This window comes from Macaca fascicularis, chromosome 8 (genome assembly GCF_037993035.2).
Source record: "Macaca fascicularis isolate 582-1 chromosome 8, T2T-MFA8v1.1".
Lineage (NCBI taxonomy): Eukaryota > Metazoa > Chordata > Mammalia > Primates > Cercopithecidae > Macaca > Macaca fascicularis.
Window position 1 is genome coordinate 32024045 of NC_088382.1, and position 23239 is coordinate 32047283.

Here is a 23239-nt window from a genome sequence, read left to right on the forward strand (position 1 = left end):
AACTGTACTAGCAACACCAGAATTATGTGGGGACGTGGATTACAAAAAAGATCCCTGGCCCTATCTAAGACTGAAGGGATCAGAAACTGGGGATGAGGCCATGGAATATGTGTTTATAACAAGCACCTCCAGTGATTCTGTTATGCTGTCAGGCTAGGAGTCATGGCCCTACATAAACTGTTTAGAGGCTTTTTCTCCACCTACCAAGGGTTGGGAGGAAAGGGGGACGTAAGGAGGGAGGGTCAAGAGCCTGAAACAGGGATTCAGCATCCACCACCTGCACTACCACCATCACCACCTCCTCCGCTACCACAAGTACCACCACTGCCTCCACCATCACCACCACCACCACCTCCACCTCCACCACTGCCACCTCCACCTCCACCACAACCACCACCAGCACCACGAATATAACGTTTTTCCTTGCACAACATACCATTTATTTAGCATTATAAACCAAATGTATTTATTCAAAAGAAAAAAGTATATGTATAAATAAATAGATATAGTCCAGCTTCTCACCCCACCCATGACCCACCAAATTTAATAAACCTGTCTTTCCCCCACAGACTGACCCTGAGAAAAGAGTTTGACAGAAGGTAGTTCATATGGGAGGTGCTGAGAAAACAGAGTAGAGAAGTGATCAGTGCAAAGGAAGGTGACAGATAATGGCTTTGTCACTGAGCCACATACAACTTGGGGCAACTGGAACTTATCCCCATGGGGAAACTCAGAAATGATCTAACACAGACAGCTCCAAATTATCCCACTGAGGAGCAATGGGGCTGAAATGTTTATATACCAACTCCTGCATTTTGTGCAGCCTCAGGAAAAAAACTCTCAGGCAAAGCCATACAGACACTGGCAGATGGAATTATGACAGACGACAGTGAAATAGCAAAGTCCGAGAGATATGGGTGGGCTACCAATAGGGTCTGCTACGATGCCTCCTGAAGGCCACTAATGCTTTCTCCTCTCACTGACACTTTAAACTGAAGTCCACAGTGAATTTTTTGCACCATCAAGGTTAAAGCTACCTATGACTTCACACTGAAACCAGTAAAAGATAGAATGTGGTTGACAGTTTCCTTTGCTCTTTCCAGAAAGGGAAAGATACTTTTGTAATTTTGTTCTATCATGTTTCCATTAGTCACTCAACATATATTATACGTATCTATATATACATGTATCTATAGTTACATATCAGAGTCTGAATGATTTTACTCTCAATCTTTATCTGAAAATAGGGCACTGACTACATAGTACTGTCCTTTTGAATGTTACAAGTCTCATATCAGAACCTTGATAGACAATTTCCTCCCCTTGCCTTCCACTATACACTCTGGTTCCTCTCCTTAGATGAGTACCATTTAACTAGTGACAGGCTGAGCCAAAAGGAGACTGAACACTTTTCTTAATTACAATGTACCTGCCAGCTAAAAACAAATGAGCAATTATGTTTAATGGGAGAAGACTCCCCACTCCCTTAGGATGAGGTTAAAAATGATTAAAGACAAATCATGGGAAATTTCAAAGCTTTGCCTGGCCTTAAATGGGCTATGTAATCTTCTTCCCCATAATGCTACATTTCAGGACAGGGCATATGATGAAGTCTCCTCGCAGGCTCTCATCCTTCCTGACCTGCAGAAGCATATTTGCCATTCCAAACACTTACAATGTCACTGTATTTTATTCACCACTCCCTTCTAATGAAATACTCCCACATACACATGCAAGTCATTTCGCTCACAATGCGCTGGTAATGGGATGCTTCAGAGCCTTTTGCAGGGAACAATGATTTATAGCCAGCAGGAGAATCAGGCTGAAATCAGGTGCACAGGTTTCTGAATGTCACATAATTTTACAGTCAGCTCTGAAGAAAATCTGGTTTCAAATTATGCATTTGGCTTGTACTTGAGGCTACAGTGCAGTTACAGGAATTAATTCTGTAAAAAGAACACCTCTTTATTTAATAGTATCTATTACAAGAGAAAATGCTTTATTTAGATGAATCATGTTAAGCATCTTTAAACTCTTAATTTTTCAAATGTGAAACTGAGGAAAGGAAGAATGATTTAGGGGACTAAGAAGTGGCCTGAGGGGGCTTTACAGTCTTTAACCTTCCTATACCTCTGATTTTAGTACAAAGTTTGACTAGCTTATAGTTGGAACATTTTTTGGTAGCTTTAGTCTTTCATTTATTAAATAACTGTCTAACTATTGATCCGAGGAAGAAATTACTGAAAAGATAACCTAATGTCAAAAATTTAATAGCCTCAAAGAGAAAGAAGTAATTTAAGCCATTTATTTTAGGTGTAGTCAGTCATTAAAGTCATAATAGAACTCCAAATCCCAGATTCCTAGAACTGTTTTTTTTTTTTTTTTTTTTTTTTTAAATCATCTATAGAGATTATCCATTCTAGACTATCAGGACAGGCTGAAATGGGATCACAGATCATAGTGTGGGAGACCCTCTACTCAAATTTACCTAAGAGCACTGTCCCCTGCACACGAAGGCACTGCCGGGGAAGTCAAACACTCTGCTCCTCAGACCATTCCCCACACAGTGGCCAGAGTGATCCAATCTGACAATGCCACTGTCCTTCTGTAACCTTCTGTGGCCTATTGTTACCCAAAAAAGAACCAAGCTTTTTACAAAGCCCTACCTGATCTGACCCTTCATAGAAGCAGTTTAAAACTCATCTACTTGAGGATTTTAAAGTTATTTTAAAAAAGGTTTTACTCTTTTCAATCACAAAATGAACTGGATTGATTCTTTAAAAAACCTTGTCTTGATGATGAGCATTTTTTCATGTGTCTGTTGGCTGTATGAATGTCTTCTTTTCTCACACCAGTTAGAATGGCAATCATTAAAAAGTCAGGAAACAACAGGTGCTGGAGAGGATGTGGAGAAATAGGAACACTTTTACACTGTTGGTGGGATTGTAAACTAGTTCAACCATTATGGAAAACAGTATGGCGATTCCTCAAGGATCTAGAACTAGATGTACCATATGACCCAGCCATCCCATTACTGGGTATATACCCAAAGGATTATAAATTATGCTGCTATAAAGACACATGCACACGTATGTTTATTGCAGCACTATTCACAATAGCAAAGACTTGGAATCAACCCAAATGTCCATCAGTGACAGATTGGATTAAGAAAATGTGGCACATATACACCATGGAATACTATGCAGCCATAAAAAAGGATGAGTTTGAGTCCTTTGTAGGGACTTGGATGCAGCTGGAATCCATCATTCTTAGCAAACTATCACAAGAACAGAAAACCAAACACCGCATGTTCTCACTCATAGGTGGGAACTGAACAATGAGATCACTCGGTCTCAGGAAGGGGAACATCACACACCGGGGCCTATCATGGGGAGGGGGGAGGGGGGAGGGATTGCATTGGGAGTTATACCTGATGTAAATGACGAGTTGATGGGTGCAGCACAGCAACATGGCACAAGTATACATATGTAACAAACCTGCACGTTATGCACATGTACCCTACAACTTAAAGTATAATAATAATAAATAAATTAAAAAAAAAAAAAAAAAAAAAAAAACCTTGTCTTTGAAACACTCATTGCAATTCTAGAAATAACAGTTTTCTTTCTGCGGTGATAAAAGGTATTTGCAGCAGAAGTACTTAAATTTCTACACATGAGCAAAATGGATCTGAATCAGAACAGTGACATTCTCTAAAAGGCACTTAAAAATAGTAGCTACCATGTCCTGAAGACCCCAGCATAGATATTGGGGTTTTTCAGAGAGGGAAAAAAAAAAGCCATCAGTCACACTACTACAGGGTGGCTCTGGTATGAGAAGATAACTTTCCACTGTGTATAGATATGCTTTAGTTTGTAGTCTTAGATATTACCTTGTCCAAGAAAGCATTTCCATCCTTCAGGGACCAGCCAGGAAGACTGGACAGCCTGGGACTGCAAAACAAAATATTAAGATTAAGTTAACCTAGATAGATTATAATCCTCAATGATTTCATGGTAACTGTACTGTCTCCATAAAGTTAAGAACAGTTTAAAATTACTGGTAGTAGTTCTTATCCTAAATACCAATCAAATATAAGAGAAATAACCATGTTGTATCAAGCTTAAAAATTATGTGGCAATAGGATATTAAAAGGTCAAACAGTTTGGCGGAAAATTGGAAAAACTAAAAGAATCGTATGCAGAATAATAAAGAAAAAAGAAAGATGAGACATGAGAGGCTTTTATAGTTGTCCAATCACCCCATCTTCTTTCCCATGTGTCTGGCCACAGTCCTTAGACAGGGCAGAACAGGCATCATCTTATTGCGGATGAAAAAACAGATGCGAATAGGAGCTCTGATGAGAACACTGCCCTACTATCTCCCCGTCAGCATTCACCACAAACACGAATACCCGAATTCCAGTCCAATCCATGCTTTGGGTTCACAGCTTTACAAGTGGATTAGTCACCTGTCACCTGTGACTTGAGCTTCCAATTCTGGAGAATGAAGCTAGTTTTCCCAAGTGTTACAAAATGACACCATGTCTAAAGTGAACAGCTTCTAGCAGATGAGGTCAATTTCATGTGTATGTTACATTTTAAAAATCTGAATTAAAAAATCATTTACTACTAATAATCTAAAGATTTAACTGTGTACTACTAGTTGACCAGAAGAAATATAATGCAAGCTGAAAGTGCCAATAACTCAGGAGAGAAAACAGTATGCTGGTAAAATTAAAAGCGTAATGACCAAGGTAATGTGTGAAGAAAAAGCCCATCAGGATTCCAAGTTGGATGGCAAAAGGATTTCAGCACTCACTACAAAATTATCTTCTGTGATGTAAAAGTTAAGGACAAAGTAAGGGTGTGGGACTAAAAGAATCAGAAACCAAGTATCTGTAAGGTCTCTCTTCCTCTTCTCAAAATAATTTGGTCAGATGCTAAGTCTGTAAGTAGATAGGTATGAAAGTCAACATAAAAGCATAAATATGTGAATATCTGTCAATCTTTTAGAAATGGTTAAAAACCTGAATAAAATATAAACGCATCTACTTTCAGAAAAAAGTGAGAATTGGGGGTGGGGGTAAGTTTTTCGTTGTTGTTGTTGTCATTGTTTTTTGAGACGGGATCTCGCTCTGTCACCCAGGCTGGAGTGCAGTGGTGCAATCGTGGCTCACTGCAACCTCCGCCTCTTGGGTTCACGCCATTCTCCTGCCTCAGCCTCCCAAGTACAGGTGCCCGCCATCACATCCGGCTAATTTTTTGTATTTTTAGTAGAGACGGGGTTTCACCGTGTTAGCCAGGATGGTCTCGATCTCCTGACCTCATGATCCACCCGCCTTGGCCTCCCAAACTGCTGGGATTACAGGCGTGAGCCACCGCACACAGCCGGGGGTGGGGGTTAAGTTTTAATTATTAGGTTGGTGCAAATAATTTTGACATTAATTCCAAACTTACAGAAAAGTTGCAAGGATGTGAATACAATGGACTCTCACATACCCTTTATCTAGATTAACTGTTTACATCTTGCCTTTATTTATCCAAAAGTGAGAATACTGATGTATATTAGAGAATGAAAATCACTACTGGAGGCCAGGTGCAGTGGCTCACACCTGTAATCCCAGCACTTTGGGAGGCCAAGGTGGGAGGATCATTTGAACCCAGGAGTTTGAGCCCAGCCAGGGCATCATAGTGAGACCCTGTCTTCACAATAAATTAAAAAATTAGCAGGCTGTGGTGGTACACGCTTGTAGTCTCAGCTACTTGGGAGGTCAAGGAGGAAGGATCACTTGAGCCCAGGAGGTCAAGGCTGCAGGAAGCCATGATCGTGCCACTGCAACAAAGTAGAATCTTGTTTTGAAACAAGACCCTGTCTAAAAAAAACAAAAAAAGAAAATCACTACTGAGAGAATCAAATTTGACTGGTATAAATCACACCTGATAACTTTTTTTTTTTTTTTAAACTCTGGGAGTTTTTTAAAAAGTTTTAAAAATAAACTCTGGGAGTTTTCTGCTCTAACTTTTCAGAAAAATATACTATTACCATTAGTTGTTTTAATTCCCACCTCATTTCATAGTCATATATTTTGAAGACTTCTTACTTCTTGAAAAATATATTTGCTATCAGATCAGATTAAGAAAGCAAGTATTCCAATAAAAGTGTAATGACAAGACAATGTGGACACTGTTCTCATTTCATGCATGTTAACTCTCTAAAACAAGGTTGTAAATATCTACTTCCCTTTATAAAGATAACTGGATCAAAGGACACACACTCTGTCTGTTCCCCATCAGACCCACACAAATCAGATGACAGATGCAGTTAGCTGTCCTCAACAAACGTTTAGAAATAGTAAGTTGCTTATCAGAATATAACTAATTTTTTAACAAGCAAAATTTTCAGGTGTTGTGGTTTACACTCCTGGAAAACATTTTTTTAATAACATCAAAGCCATCTATTATACCTGGGTGGTTACTTTGGGTTAGAGCCACTGCTAGTAGATGAGACTGAATGCTGAAAGGAAATCATGACCACGTTGTAACAATAGTGCCAATGACAAGGGGATGCAAATACATCACCACATGGCAAAGGGATGCTGACTATAGAGATGAAAATATTTGCTTACTGTGTTCCAATGAGTTAATGAATAAACCACAAAGAGTAAATTTTAAGTTACCAAAGGGGAAGGGACTTAGTTTTTTGCTTTTAATGATTACAAAGTTCGATGGTGTAAACTTTGTAAACAAGGAGCTAGAGATCTTTCCACAGAAATCTAATAAAATGGCCAGGCACGGTGGCTCACGCCTATAATCCCAGCACTTTGGGAGGCAGAGGTGGGTGGATCACCTGAGGTCAGGTGTTCGAGACCAGCCTGGCCAACATGATGAAATCCCATCTCTACTAAAAATACAAAATTATACGGGCATGGTGGTGCTTCCCTGTAATCCCAGCTACTTGAGAGGCCAAGGCAGGAAAATCACTTGAACCTGGGAAGCAGGGGTTGCAGTGAGCCAAGATGGCACCACTGTACTCCAGCCTGGGCAAAAAGAGCAAAATTCCATCTAAAAAAAAAAAAGAAAAAAGAAAGAAATCAATCTAATAAAACATGGGAGGTAAAGGTGCCCAAAAAAAAAAAAAAAAAAAAGATTGTAGAAGAGCACATCTTTGCACCCGCTATTTTACTAACATTTCTTAGGAAAAAAGGATACCATTAAAATTTTTAGTCGAAAAAATGTATAAAAGATTTTTAAAGGGGCCAGGCGCGGTGGCTCACGCCTGTAATTCCAGCACTTTGGGAGGCCGAGACGGGCAGATCACGAGGTCAGGAAATCGAGACCATCCTGGCTAACACGGTGAAACCCCGTCTCTACTAAAAAAATAGAAAAAACTAGCCGGGTGAGGTGGCGGGCGCCTGTAGTCCCAGCTACTTGGGAGGCTGAGGCAGGAGAATGGCGTGAACTCGGGAGGCGGAGCTTTTAGTGAGCTGAGATCCGGCCACTGCACTCCAGCCTGGGAGACAGAGCAAGACTCTGTCTCAAAAAAAAAAAAAAAAAAAAAAGATTTTTAAAGTAATTGTTTATTTTGGAAAAATAGGTAAATTATTCTAAGATTTCTGTGGAAAGATTTACGAAGTTTACACAGTTGAACTTTAATGCTTAAAAGCAAAATAACCTTAGACAAGTAATCTATTGCCTAGGAAAATACTGAAAAGAAGATTGAACATTATACACAATTTCTTTTTTTTTTTTTTGAGGCGGAGTCTCGCTCTGTCGCTCAGGCTGGAGTGCTGTGGCGCCATCTCGGCTCACTGCAAGCTCTGCCTCCTGGATTCCTGCCATTCTCCTGCCTCAGCCTCCCGAGTAGCTGGGACTACAGGCGCCCGCCACCACGCCCGGCTAATTTTTTGCATTTTTAGTAGAGATAGGGTTTCACCACTTTAGCCAGGATGGTCTCCATCTCCTGACCTTAGGATCCGCCCGTCTCGGACTCCCAAAATGCTAGGATTACAGGCGTGAGTCACCACGCCTGGCCTGCAATTTCTTTTTTATTTTTATTAAAGACAGAGTCTTACTCTGTCGCCCAAGCTGGAATGCACTTGTGAGATCACAGCCCACCGCAGACTCAAACTCCTGGGCTCAAGTCTCAGCCTTCCAAGTAGCTGGGACTACAGGTACATACCACCACATCCAGGTATGAAATGTATTACTTTTACAATCAGAAAATAATAATGAAAGAGGCATGAGTCCATTCATTCATTTATTCAAAAAATACTAACAAGCTTAATTCCCAGTGCAAAGTGTTGGAATGATAGTAAATAAACAATCCTTTCCTTTTAGGAGTTTGCAATCTAGTATAGGGAGTCATTACACCAGAATAAAATAAGAGCTCTGACAGGGGTACACAGGAGGTGCCATGGGTTCACAGAAAGTGCACTTTTGACAGTTTGCAGTGAGGTGGTAGAGTAGAAAATAGGAGTTAGGAAGTGAAGGTGGAGGAGGTCTTTCAAGAAGGAAACAGGGAAGAGCCTCATCACAGGGTGCGGTGTTGCAGGTCAGTGAGGTGCTCATCTTTTCACTCACTGATTTAGGGATCTTTATTAGTATGTCAAGATGTTGGTGACAGGACTAGGTGCCAGCGATAGGACTGTGAGCAAAATACTCCTTCCTCCTGAGGAAGCAGGCGAGGCACACGAATCCAGTCAGCATGCAAATTGATGGGGACAAGTGGAGGCAGCATCAAAAAATTTCCCTGGGGACACGAGGACTGAGTTGAGATCTGGACAGGAGCAGAGTCAAGGGGAAACTGGGGGCAGGGCCTGAGGGACTAGAAAAAGTTTAGCTCCCACTTACAGGTGAGAACATACAGAATTTGGTTTTCTGTTCTTATGTTAATTCACCAAGAATAATGGCCTCCAGCTGCATCCATGTCACTGCAAAGGGCATGATTTTGTTCCTTTTTTCTGGTTGTGTCGTATTCCATGGTGAACAGCCCAGCAGGTTCCTTCAGTCCTTTTCACCACCAGTCCTTGGCATGGACAGCTTCCATGAAGGTTATTCATTTATTCACATGGAACTTTGAGCAGATTCCAAGACACTCCCTCCCAGTCCCCATCCAGCTAGAATGCCATCATTATGTCCTTCCTATATCAAAACTGTAGTCATGGATGATCTCACACAGTCTTCCAGGCTGGAAAAACAATACATGTGACTGCTCTGAGTAAGGAGTCAGAAGATTTCTTTGAAACTATTTAATAGAAGGAAACAAAGAACAAGAGGCAGAGTATAAAGAAGGTACTGGAGGGGCAGGCGTGAAGGCTGATACACTGAGATGAGTGTGGTGTTTGTCCTAAGAGCAATGAAAAACCACTGAAAGGTTTTAAACAAGGAATATAAGATTAGATTTGTGCTCCTAAAAGATGATTGTGGGGAAAACGGAACCATGTGCCTTCTGATAATAGATACTATCATCAGCACGGTATTCCTACGAAAAACAATAACCCCAACCTAATCACGAGGGAACATCAGACAAACCCAAATTGAAAGTCATTATATGAAATAATTGGCCATACTCTTAAAAACCTCAAGGTCATAAAACACAGACCGGGAAAGTCTTCCAGATTAAAGGAGTCTGAAGAAATGACAGCTAAATACAATGTGGATGGGATCTGGATGAGATCCTGGACCAGAAATTACCATTTCTCTCTCTTGCTATAACGGGTTTCATAGTGAATTATGAATTGGCAAAAGTGGAGACATATGTATAAGGTATACAGATTAGACACTGGTATACTATCAATGTAAATTCTCTGATTTTGATTTTTGTATCATGGTTATGTTAGACGATGTCCTTGCTCTTTGGAAATACACTCAAGCATTTACGGGTGAGGAGCATCATGCCTGCATCTCACTCTCAAATGGGTCAGAAAAAAATTATGTGTATACATATCAAGAGGAAATGATAAAGCAAATTTGTTAAAATGCCAATAAACTGGTAAAGGCAATTAGGAATTGCTTGTACTGTTTTTGCAGCTTTTCTGTAAATCTGTAGGATTTCCAGTAAAAAGTCACACCAAAAAGATGACGCTTGATTGAGACAGGGTCAAGATGAGAATTGAAGAAACTGGTGAGGAGGCTTTAGTAATGATACCTATAAAAGACGGGAATGACTACAGCAGCACTGAAGAGAAGTGACTGGATTCTAGAACTATTTAGAAGGTAAAAGTGTCAAGGCTTAATCAAAGATTGCATATGGAGCAGTGAGGAAAAAGGCTGAATGAAAGTTAACTCCCAGTTTTCTCGTTTTTATAAAAGGATACCATTTACTAAGATAGGAACTTGAAGAAAACCGTATCTGGAAGGATTCGTTTTCCTCTTCTGGACCCAGTGTGATCGTGAAAAAAAGTTTGAGGGCATGTTGAGTTTTTTCTTTTTTTTTTTTGAGACATAGTCTCTCTCTCTCTCTCTCTCTCTCTCTCTCTCTCTCTCTCTCTCTCTCTCTCTCCCCCTCTCTCTCTCCCTCCCTCCCACCCTCCCTCCCTCAAGCTGGAGTACACTGGCATGATCATGGCTCATTGCAGCCTCGTCTTTCTGGGCTCACGTGATCCTCCTGCCTCAACCTCCCAAGTCAGCTAGGACTACAGGCACACATCACCATGCCTAGGTAATTTTAAAATTTTTGGTAGGCATTTTGGACACATCAATCTGGAACTTGGAAAAGAGTTACTAACTAAAGATACACATTTGTAAGTTGCTATTTGGATGGTTATTGCAGCTCTGAGCAATTTAATTTTTAGAATTTCAACTTCTATTCAGATTCATAGGGTACACATGCAGGTTTGTTACCTGGGTATATTTCATTATGCTGAGGTTTGGGGTACAACTGAACCTGTTGCCCAGGTAGTGAGCATAGTAGCCAAGAGTTAGTTTTTCAATCCTTGACCCCCTCCCTACTAGCCCTTCTAGTAGTCCCCAGTATCTATTGTTGACATCTTTATGTCCATATGAACCCAATGTTTAGCTTCCACTTACAAGTGAGAACAATACAGTATTTGGTTTTCTTTTATTATTATTATTATACTTTATGTTCTAGGGTACATGTGCACAACGTGCAGGTTTGTTACATATGTATACCTGTGCCATGTTGGTGTGCTGCACCCATTAACTCGTCATTTACATTAGGTATATCTCCTAATGCTATCCCTCCCCCCTCCCCCAACAACACAACAGGCCCTGGTGTGTGATGTTCCCCTTCCTGTGTCAAAGTGATCTCATTGTTCAATTCCCACCTATGAGTGAGAACATGCGGTATTTGGTTTTCTGTTCTTGCAACAGTTTGCTGAGAATGATGGCTTCCAGCTGCATCCATGTCCCTACAAAGGACACGAACTTTTTTATGGCGGCACAGTATTCCATGGTGTATACATGCCACATTTTCTTAATCCAGTCTGTCACTGATGGACATCTGAGTTGATTCCAAGTCTTTGCTATTGTGAATAGTGCTGCAATAAACATACGTGTGCATGTGTCTTTATAGCAGCATGACTTACAATCCTTTGGGTATATCCCCAGTAATGGGATGGCTGGGTCAAATGGTATTTCTAGTTCTAGATCTTTGAGGAAACGCCACACTGTCTTTCACAATGGTTGAACCAGCTTACAGTCCCACCAACAGTGTAAAAGTGTTCCTGTTTCTCCACATCCTCCCCAGCACCTGTTGTTTCCTGACTTTTTAATGATTGCCATTCTAACTGGTGTGAGATGGTATCTCATTGTGGTTTTGATTTGCATTTCTCTGGTGGCTAGTGATGATGAGCATTTTTTCATGTGTCTGTTGGCTGCATAAATGTCTTCTTTTGAGAAGTGTCTGTTCACATCCTTTGCCCACTTTTTGATGGGGTGGTTTGTTTTATTCTTGTAAATTTGTTTGAGTTCTTTGTAGGTTCTGGGTATCAGCCCTTTGTCAGATGAGTAGATTGCAAACACTTTACCCATTCTGTAGGTTGCCTGTTCACTCTGATGGTAGTTTCTTTTGCTGTGCAGAAGCTCTTTAGTTTAATTAGATCCCATTTGCCAATTTTGGCTTTTGTTGCCATTGCTTTTGGTGTTTTAGACATGAAGTCCTTGCCCATGCCTATGTCCTGAATGGTATTACCTAGTTCTAGGGTTTTTAGGGTTTTAGGTCTAACATTTAAGTCTCTAATCCATCTTGAATTAATTTTCGTATAAGGAGTAATGAAGGGATCCAGTTTCAGCTTTCTACTTATGGCTAGCCAGTTTTCCCAGCAGCATTTATTAAATAGGGAATCCTTTCCCCACTTCTTGTTTTTGGCAGGTTTGTCAAAGATCAGATGGTTGTAGATGTGAGGTATTATTTCTGAGGGCTCTGTTCTGTTCCATTGGTCTATACCTCTGTTTTGGTACCAGCACCATGCTGTTTTGGTTACTGTAGCCTCGTAGTATAGTTTGAAGTCAGGTAGCGTGATGCCTCCAGCTTTGTTCTTTTGATTTAGGATTGTTTTGGCAATGTGGGCTCTTTTTTGGTTCCATATGAACTTTAGGTTTTTCCAATTCTGTGAAGAAAGTCATTGGCAGCTTAATGGGGATGGCACTGAATCTATAAATTACCTTGGGCAGTATGGCCATTTTCACAATATTGATTCTTCCTATGCATGAGCATGGAATGTTCTTCCATTTGTTTGTGTCCTTTTTTATTTCACTGAACAGTGGTTTGCAGTTCTCCTTGAGGAGGTCCTTCACATTCCTTGTAAGTTGGATTCCTAGGTATTTTATTCTCTTTGTAGCAATTGTGAATGGGAGTTCGTTCATGATTTGGCTCTCTGTTTGTCTGTTATTGGTGTATAAGAATGCTTGTGATTTTTGCACATTAATTTTGTATCCTGAGACTTTGCTAGAGTTGCTTATCAGCTTGAGGAGATTTTGGGCTGAGATGATGGGGTTTTCTAAATAGACAATCATGTCATCTGCAAACAGGGACAATTTGACTTCTTCTTTTCCTAATTGAATACCCTTAATTTCTTTCTCTTGCCTGATTGCCCTAGCCAGAACTTCCAACACTATGTTGAACAGGAGTGGTGAGAGAGGGCATCCCTGTCTTATGCCAGTTTTTAAGGGGAATGCTTCCAGTTTTTGCCCATTCAGTATGATATTGGCTGTGGGTTTGTCATAAATAGCTCTTATTATTTTGAGATATGTTCCATCAATACCGAATTTATTGAGAGTTTTTAGCATGAAGGGCTGTTGAATACTGTCAAAGGCCTTTTCTGCATCTATTGAGATAATCATGTGGTTTTTGTCTGTGGTTCTGTTTATATGCTGGATTATGTTTATTGATTTGCATTATGTTGAACCAGCCTTGCATCGCAGGGATGAAGCCCACTTGATCACGGTGGATAAGCTTTTTGATGTGCTGCTGGATCCGGTTTGCCAGTATTTCATTGAGGATTTCTTCATCGATGTTCATCAGGGATATTGGCCTAAAATTATCTTTTTTTGTTGTGTCTCTGCCAGGCTTTAGTATCAGGATGACGTTGGCCTCATAAAATGAGTTAGGGAGGATTCCCCCTTTTTCTATTGATTGGAATAGTTTCAGAAGGAATGGTACCAGCTCCTCCTTGTACCTCTGGTAGAATTCGGCTGTGAATCCATCTGGTCCTGGAGTTTTTTTTGGTTGGTAAGCTATTAATTATTGCCTCAATTTCAGAGCCTGCTATTTGTCTATTCAGGGATTCAACTTCTTCCTGGTTTAGTCTTGGGAGAGTGTGTGTTGGGAGAGGAATTTATCCATTTCTTCTAAGTTTTCTAGTTTATTTGCGTAGAGGTGTTTATAATATTCTCTGATGGTAGTTTGTATTTCTGTGGGGTCGGTGGTGATATCCCCTTTATCATTTTTTATTGCGTCTATTTGATTCTTCTCTCTTTCCTTCTTTATTAGTCTTGCTAGTGGTCTATTAATTTTGTTGATCTCTTCAAAAAACCAGCTTCTGGATTCATTGATTTTTTTGAAGGGTTTTTTTGTGTCTCTATCTCCTTCAGTTCTGCTCTGATCTTAGTTATTTCTTGCCTCTGCTAGCTTTTGAATGTGTTTGCTCTTGCTTCTCTAGTTCTTTCAATTGTGATGTTAGGGTGTCAATTTTAGATCTTTCCTGCTTTCTCTTGTGAGCATTTAGTGCTAAAAATTTCCCTCTACACACTACTTTAAATGTGTCCCAGAGATTCTGGTATGTTGTATCTTTGTTCTCATTGGTTTCAAAGAACATCTTTATTTCTGCCTTCATTTCGTTATGTACCCAGTAGTCATTCAGGAGCAGGTTGCTCAGTTTCCATGTAGTTGAGTGGTTTTGATTGAGTTTCTTAGTCCTGAGTTCTAGTTTGATTGCACTGTGGTCTGAGAGACAGTTTGTTATAATTTCTGTTCTTTTACATTTGCTGAGGAGTGCTTTACTTCCAACTATGTGGTCAGTTATTGGAATAAGTACAATGTGGTGCTGAGAAGAATGTATATTCTGTTGATTTGGGGTGGAGAGTTCTGTAGATGTCTATTAGGTCCGCTTGGGGCAGAGTTGAGTTCAATTCCTGGATATCCTTGTTAACTTTCTGTCTCATTGATGTGTCTAATGTTGACAGTGGGGTGTGGAAGTCTCCCACTATTATTGTGTGGGAGTCTAAGTCTCTTTGTAAGTCTCTAAGGACTTGCTTTATGAATCTGGGTGCTCCTGTATTGGGTGAATATATATTTAGGATAGTTAGCTCTTCTTGTTGAATTGATCCCTTTACCATTATGTAATGGCCTTCTTTGTCTCTTTTGATCTTTGTTGGTTTAAAGTCTGTTTTATCAGAGACTAGGATTGCAACCCCTGCCTTTTTTTTGTTCTCCATTTGCTTGGTAGATCTTCCTCCATCCCTTTATTTTGAGCCTATGTGTGTCTTTGCACGTGAGATGGGTCTCCTGAATATAGCAAACTGATGGTTCTTGACTCTTTATCGAATTTACCAGTCTGTGTGTTTTAATTGGACCATTTAGCCCATTTACATTTAAGGTTAATATTGTTATGTGTGAACTTGATCCTGTCATGATGATGTTAGCTGGTTATTTTGCTTGTTAGTTGATGCAGTTTCTTCCTAGCATCGATGGTCTTTACATTTTGGCATGTTTTTGCAATGGCTGGTACCGGTTGTTCCTTTCCACGTTTAGTGCTTCCTTCAGGAGCTCTTGTAGGGCAGGCCTGGTGGTGACAAACTCTCTAAGCATTTGCTTGTCTGTAAAGGATTTTATTTCTCCTTCACTGATGAAACTTAGTTTGGCTGGATATGAAATTCTGGGTTGAAAGTTCTTTTCTTTAAGAATGTTGAATATTGGCCCCCACTCTCTTCTGGCTTGTAGAGTTTCTGCCAAGAGACCTGCTGTTAGTCTGATGGGCTTCCCTTTGTGGGTAATGCGACCTTTCTCTCTCTTAACATTTTTTCCTTCATTTCAACTTTGGTGAATCTGACAATTATGTGTCTTGAAGTTGCTCTTCTCGAGGAGTATCTTTGTGGCATTCTCTGTCTTTCCTGAATTTGAATGTTGCCCTGCCTTGCTAGGTTGGGGAAGTTCTCCTGGATAATATCCTACAGAGTGTTTTCCAACTTGGTTCCATTCTCCCTGTCACTTTCAGGTACACGAATCAGACGTAGATTTGGTCTTTTCACATAATCCCATATTTCTTGGAGGCTTTGTTCGTTTCTTTTTACTCTTTTTTCCTCTAAACTTCTCTTCTTGCTTCATTTCATTCATTTGATCTTCGATCTCTGATACTCCTTCTTCCAGTTGATCAAGTCGGTTACTGAAGCTTGCGCATTTGTCATGTAGTTCTCGTGTCATGGTTTTCATCTCTATCAGGTCATTTATGGACTTCTCTGCATTGGTTATTCTAGTTATCCATTTGTCAAATCTTTTTTCAAGGTTTTTAGTTTCTTTGCGCTGGGTTCATAGTTCTTCATGTAGCTCTGAGAAGTTTGATCGACTGAAGCCTTCTTCTCTCAACTCGTCAAAGTCATTCTCCGTCCAGCTTTGTTCTATTGCTGGCGAGGATCTGTGTTCCTTCGGAGGGGGAGAGGCGCTCTGATTTTTTGAATTTTGAGCTTTTCTGCACTGCTTTTTCCCCATCTTTGTGGTTTTATCTACCTTTGGTCTTTGATTATGGTGACGTACAGATGGGGTTTTGGTGTGGATGTCCTTTCCGTTTGTTAGTTTTCCTTCTAACAGTCAGGACCCTCAGCTGCAGGTCTGTTGGAGTTTGCTTGAGGTCCACTCCAGTTAGGTTACTCCCAGTTAGGCTCTCCAGTTAGGCTACTCTGGGGTCAGGGACCCACTTGAGCAGGCAGTCTGTGCGTTCTCAGATCTCAACCTCCGTGCTGGGAGAATCACTACTCTCTTCAAAGCTGTCAGACAGGGACATTTATATCTGTAGACATTTCTGCTGCTTTTTGTTTAGCTATGTCTTGTCCCCAGAGGTGGAGTCTACAGAGGCAGGCAGGCCTCCTTGAGCTGTGGTGGGCTCCACCCAGTTCAAGCTTCCTGGCCTCTTTGTTTACCTACTGAAGCCTCAGCAATGGCGGGCGCCCCTCCCCCCGTCTCGCTGCCACCCTGCAGTTAGATCTCAGACTGCTGTGCTAGCAATGAGGGAGGCTCTGTGGGTGTGGGACCCCTCGAACCAGGCACGGGAGATAATCTCCTAGTGTGCCGTTTGCTAAGACCTTTGGTAAAGCACAGTATTAGGGTGGGAGTGTCCTGATTTTCCAGGTGTTGTGTGTCACGGTTTCCCTTGGCTAGGAAAAGGAATTCCCTTCCCCCTCGTGCTTCCCGGGTGAGGCAATGCCTTGCACTGCTTTGGCTCTCACTCTTTGGGCTGCACCCACTGTCCTGCACCTACTGTCCAACACGCCCCAGTGAGATGAACCTGGTACCTCAGTTGGAAATGCAGAAATCACCCATCTTCTGTGTCACTCATGCTGGGAGCTGGAGGCTAGAGCTGTTCCTATTCCACCATCTTGGCGCCAACAACCCAGTATTTGGTTTCTACTCTTGTGTTAATTCACCAAGAATAATGGCCTTCAGTTGCATCTATGTCACTGCAAAGGGCATGATTTCATTCTTTTTTTATGGCTGTGTAGTATTCCGTGGTGTATATGTACCACATTTTCTTTATCCACTCCACTGCCGAGAGACAGTTAAGTTGCTTCCATGTCTTTGCTATTATGAATAGTGCTAAGCATTTATTAAATGCCCTTGATGGAGAATATGATGGCCAAGCAATGAATACTGAAGAATGTCAATACATGATGGCCAATTACAGGAAAACACATCTCCAAAGTATACAGAGAAAGAAGGGTCACAGAGGTAAGAGGAAAACCAGGAATGCATTATCATGGAGGTCACTGCTACTGAATGGTCAAATAAGATGAGGACTGACAAATGCCCATCACGTCCAATGACATGAAGTCATGTGGGACCTGAGAGGTTCTAGTGGAGTGGTGTGGGCAGAGTGAAGCCTGGACAGGGTTTAGAAATGCTGAAGGGGAAAAACGAGTTGAGAGAAATTAAAATTGTTTTTTAAATTTTAAGTTAAATGTGAATGATTATAATTAAATGACAATCAACATGGAAAAGTCCAAGCAGATATAAAATAATAATTTAATTAATTAGTTAATTGTAATAGTAAAAGGACTCTGAAAAAGTGATTAGGATGGAATCCAGAGAAGATAAAGCAACTCATTCATACAACAAATACTTACTGAGTAGCTACCACATGCCAAGAATAGTTCTAGGCAGTGGGGATACAATGGAGAATCAAATTCCCTGCCTTTATGAAACTTACATGTAGTGGAGAAGAAAGACAATCAATAAATATGTACTCATAATATAATAAATGCTACGAAGACAAATAAAGCAACTGAGCGGACAGACAGGGTCAGGAATACCACTTTAGGCAACTGTGCCCTGGTCTGAGCAAAAGGAGACACCTTTTGTAAGAAACCTTATGGACAGCTAACCATTCTGCTAGTAGAACTTCCCTCTGAGAGTGAAAGAATGGGAAGCGGAAGAGAGATCTCATCCAGTTCTCATCACCCAGGAAATTCATGACCCCACAGAGCAGGTTGGGCTCCCTTTTGGAATCTCTCATGGTATCTTAGACTTCATTTTTTAAGTAATTATCCTAAATATATATACTTGTTTTCTAATCACAGGTGTAATTAAATATTCATCTGTGTGATATCTTTCTCCCTGATGGACTGTAAGTTTCATGAGAGAAAGTAGGTTGTTCTGTTCATCTCTAAATCCTCTGGTCCAGAACAGTGCAGATTTTTAATAAACATCAAAAAACAAACATTTTGCTCTTTGGGGGAAAAAGACAATAATATCAGGCTATTTTATTAGGAAATAACCAATTGTCATGTAATTAAGCTCCTCCCAACCCAGTTTTTAGGCAATATCTGTGGGTGGTACATGTACTTCTTTTTTTCTTTTTCTTGTTTTTGAGATGGAGTATCTGTTGCCCAGGTCAGAGTGCAGTGGCACGATCTCGGCTCACTGCAACCTCCACCTCCCAGGTTCAAGTGATTCTCCTGCCTCAGCTTCCCAAGTAGCTGGGATTACAGGCAGCCACCACCATGTCCAGCTAATTTTTTTTTTTCCTGTATTTTTAGTAGAGATAGGGTTTCACCGTGTGGGCCAGACTGGCCTCAAACTCCTGATCTCAGGTGATCCACCTGCCTCAGCCTCCCAAGGTGCTGGGATTACAAGCCTAAGCCACTGCGCCTGGCCTGTGGGTGGCACATGTATTTCTAACTGCTGGGTGTAATTATAACTGAATTCCATCAGCTTTGCATAAAATGTAATCTGGAATTATCTCTGACCTTATCCTCACACCACCTTACTGTACCCCTTATCTCAGAAAAATCAATAGTTGATGAAAATTTTAGATGGTTCATCAGGTTATCGCTGTGAATAATCATTGTACTCAGTGATATCTTCAGGAATGACTGAGATAAACTAGAAAGCTTACCCAGCTTGCTATGCTTTTGAGCTCTTAAATATGCTTTAGATAGCTTTTCCATATCCTATCTTGTATGTGCTGTCACTTTTTGCTACTGTAAGTATATTTGCTTCTACAAGGTAGTCACATCTTTTATAAACTGTTTCTAAATAGTAGTATGCTGGGAAACCAATTTCCTAAGGCAAAGTCTCAGTTAAGCATAAACAGTGCTATTGTAGGCCTGAGGCAATCTGTCTCATTTAAGATATGAACTTGGGCTACATATGTGGTTCTAAATCTAAGGTTGACTTGGTATGAAAATAATGCACAGAAGCCTATCGAAAAGAAATGTCAGATTCCATGCTGTTAAGTCTCTGCAAAGGCTGTTAAATAATTCTAAAATTCAATTCTTGGGCTCATCAGTTGACCATTTACCAGCTCTTATGTGATGAAAGATGAAATATACATGACTTCAGTTGTACTGAGCAGATGCCGGAACATTTTACAGAAGCTCAAAAGAAGTTATAATAAAGAAGCCAATCAATAAATCAATAGAACACTTTCCATCAACTCAGCCAAAGGAAATTATTTTGATAAAGAACATTTTTAAGGGAACAAAGCAAACTTACGACAATACACTAGGTACTAGTAACATTCATACTAATGGTATCATTTTTCAGCAAACTTAAAGCTCATTTTTTCTTTGGCTGCACCAGCACATACCTTTGAACAAGTGGCAAAGGAAGGAAATTGAGGGTAGACGTCATGTCCAGTCCACAATCCAACATAATGGTGGTTGATTTGAATTTGAGCACATTGCATGGTAAGGTTGGGTGCCCTGACAGGCAATACTGAAAAAAATTAAATCACTTTGATCAGTAATCAATTACAGAAGAATCCTACAAAGTAAAATGAATTAAGTAACACTGACGATCTTCTCTCATTAAGACCAGAATGTTAAGTTCAGCTAACTTTCTATGTGGTTTCCTCCCTTTTACTGCTTGGGGACTAGTTTCCCCAGCTGTTCAAAATACTCAAGTCTCAGATCACGCCCGTCTGTCTTTTCACAGGGTGCCAAGCAAGCCTGGTTTTAGATGGGCCACAGTTATTCAAAATAGAAGGTTTCAAGGCTATAGTTATTCATTCTGTTCTCACAAGACACTGGCGAATTATCATCTTCCCCTTTGTATGGAAGTACTGTCTAAAGCTGTGGATGTCAATGCAACTCTAAGCTAGATACTCAAACTGTGCTCTAGGTTTGGTTTTCTCCCCTTGTAAATAAGTGACCTTGCTCAAAGAGGAACTGGTTAGAAAGGTTAACTAACAAGCATGAGTAAAGGTTTATGCTCAGTCTTGTCAGAAGAAATGACTCAAAAGGACAATGACTTCCCTGATGTGCAGACACTAAGCAGGAGTGTGGGAACCTACTTCCAGACAAGTAGGAGTCTTTTGCCTGTGGCGGCAGAGCTCAGAAGTCAAAGGGGCACAAGCCACAATGGTGTCTTCAAAGGAGAGTGAGCACAACACATTGACCCAAAACATTTCTCATGTTCTCCTCAATGTTGTGGCAGTAACAGATCTGCCACACTGAAAATTATCTATATGGGACACGCTCTGCCACTTTTAATAATTCCATTGCTGCTCTGAAGAAAAGAAATGGAGGAAGACCCTTTCCCCAACTTTTAAAGCCCTCCCTTGAGCAACAAAGCCCAGAAAACGAAGGGAACAGTGTGTTAAATCCACTAGCAAGTCCATTCTCTCTATTTTTTTCCCCTTGGGACAGAGTCTCACTCTGTCGCCTAGGCTGGAGTGCAGTGGTGCGATCTTGGCTCACTGCAACCTCCACCTCCCTGGTTCAAGCGATTCTCCTGCCTCAGCCTCCCAAATAGCTGGGATTACAGGTGTCTGCCCCCATGCCTGGCTAATTGTTTTGTATTTTTAGTAGAGATGGGGTTTCATCATGTTGGCCAGGTTGGTCACGAACTCCTAATCTCAAGTGATCCGCCCGCCTCCTCGGCCTCCCGAAGTGCTGGGATTATAGGCGTGAGCCATGGCACCCAGCCCTCTCCTGATTTAAGCACAAGGACAGCACGAGTGGGAGTGAAGCTCCATCAATGCCCAGCCCCATATGGCTACAGTCACTTAGGCTAAGTCTTTCCAGGTATTTGTTGCTCTGTTGGTTCTATCTTTGTAGTGGATGACTTTTTCCAGAGGACATTACAGGAACTGATAATTTTTGAAAACTGCATGTTCTAAAAATGGTAAGGCCAAGAGCCAAGAAGTTGTATTTTGCAAGCTGCTTCTTCATTCCAAGTTTATGTATGATGATTACATTTTACCAAACAAAAATTCACAAGTCATGGTTTGAAAAGATGCAGGGCACTTACAATGAAAACAATACAAAGTATTTAAAATTGCAATTGTCCTGAAGAAGTCTAGGATCCATGATTTTGGTAATTACATTTTACATAAGTTCCTTCTTTGATAGGTATCAGAATTACAGAAAATTTGTTCCTCCTAATTGTCTAAGACAGAGATATTCCTATCTCTACCCTCCATCTGGTTCCCTATTGCTACTCGGTCTTTATCCCCATCTAAAAACTATTTGTTAAAGATAAACTATCTCAAAATGAACACAAAGCATCATGTTAAACTTGCTCCAAATATAGCTAATGTTCCAGGAAAAGCTTTCCTATATTTTTCCTTTCAAAAATAAGAAAAAATCAGATATTCAGAAAAGCATGGAAGAAAATAAAATGAAATGCATATAACACTTATTTCTGAGTGGGAAGATTATTGTCCAATTTTCTTCTTTCGTCTTCCTCTATTTTCCAAAAGTTCAGCAATGAGCTTTTACTACATTTTTATAATCAGAAAAAAAAAATGTGATTAAAACAAAACAGAAAATTTAGCCAGCCACGTTGAATGACAAAATTTTTATCTTCCTCCTTAACTCTAAATCACGGAGGATAAGGTACACCAGAAAACAGAAGAATATGTACAATTTTTAAAAGCTGATGCTCAAAATATTTCAGCAAAGGAAGTTCGCTGAACGACTTTACATTTGTTACTGTTGTTAAAGGCCAAAGGCCAAAGAAAAGTGAGGAACGCTTTCTAACAGCTACCACCAAACGGAACAAACATTTTTAGAGCACTGATGAAAGGTGCCAGGCCCCAAGCTCATTCGCCTTATTTGTATGGATGAGAAGGTTGAGCTCTACCAAGTTTCAGCAGCTTTCCTGGGAAGAGCTGGACACACAGCGAGGTCTCTCTGACTCCAAAGATCCCACTCATGCTTCCCAAACTGCACTGCTCATCATGGGTCAACTGAGTGCACAGGAGCACAGAGTGGCTTGCCTGAGGTTCGCACACTTGTACAGGAGGCGCTTGCAAAGGGCCTAGACCTTGTGGCCTCTAGCGATGCTCTTTGGGCAATTCCAGTTTTCTGCCTCTGTCATCAAGCAGCGTATCATCTACTGAGGGTTATGAGACTAAGGCTCAAAACCAGTAAGTAATTATGGAAATAAAATTATCTACAATCGCACCAATCTGATCATTTTTATATTTCATCTTTTTTCATATTTGTAAAAGCTGTAATTTTAGTATTCATACTGCTTTGGGTGCTGCTTCAACTCTGGATGACTATGTTTTCCTCATGTTACATCACACTTCATTTTTATTGGCCTAAGTAAATATACCATGTTATTTGGTCATTCATTCCCTTATTGTTGAACATTGAGGGTTGTTTCCTGTCACTCTACTATCACAAGCATGGCTGTGGTGATTACTTTAGTGCATAAGTCTTTTTCCACACTGGACTATTTTTTAAGATGATTCCCAGAAGTGGTACTAACTGGGTCAAAAAAGATGAGGATTTTACAGCACTTTCAATCTGCTGCCAAAATGCTTTCCAAAAAGGACTGTACTTATTTACAATGTCATTGGTAATATATCAGAAGATCTGTTTCACTGCTCAAACCCATGAGCATTATATTCAAAACCATGTAGAATCTGTACTGAAATGCAGTTATCACCCTAGTAGTAGCCATGTAGAGGTAATGAAATGACCCTAACCAAGGAAAGTTAACTATGTGATAAGTGGCTTTAGTTCTGAGAGGCAGTTTGGTGCAATGATATAAAGTAGGGAATTTGAAGTTAAGACTGCCTGGGCTCAAATCTTGACTGCACTCAGTGTTAATGTGT

The 23239-nt window shown here is 40.5% G+C and overlaps 1 protein-coding gene across 3 annotated transcripts in view; it reads right to left on the minus strand.

Moving 5' to 3' along the window:
- The window catches only part of INTS9 (integrator complex subunit 9), a 128110-nt gene that overhangs the window by 76857 nt on the left and 28014 nt on the right, over positions 1-23239 (minus strand). For all 3 annotated transcript variants that reach the window (XM_045399006.2, XM_005562965.4, XM_005562966.5), the window contains exons 2-3: positions 19760-19887; positions 3893-3953 (exon numbers count right to left, since the gene is read on the minus strand). In XM_045399006.2, coding sequence (XP_045254941.1) covers positions 3893-3953; positions 19760-19887 — 189 coding nt within the window. The remainder of the gene's footprint in view (positions 1-3892; positions 3954-19759; positions 19888-23239) is intronic.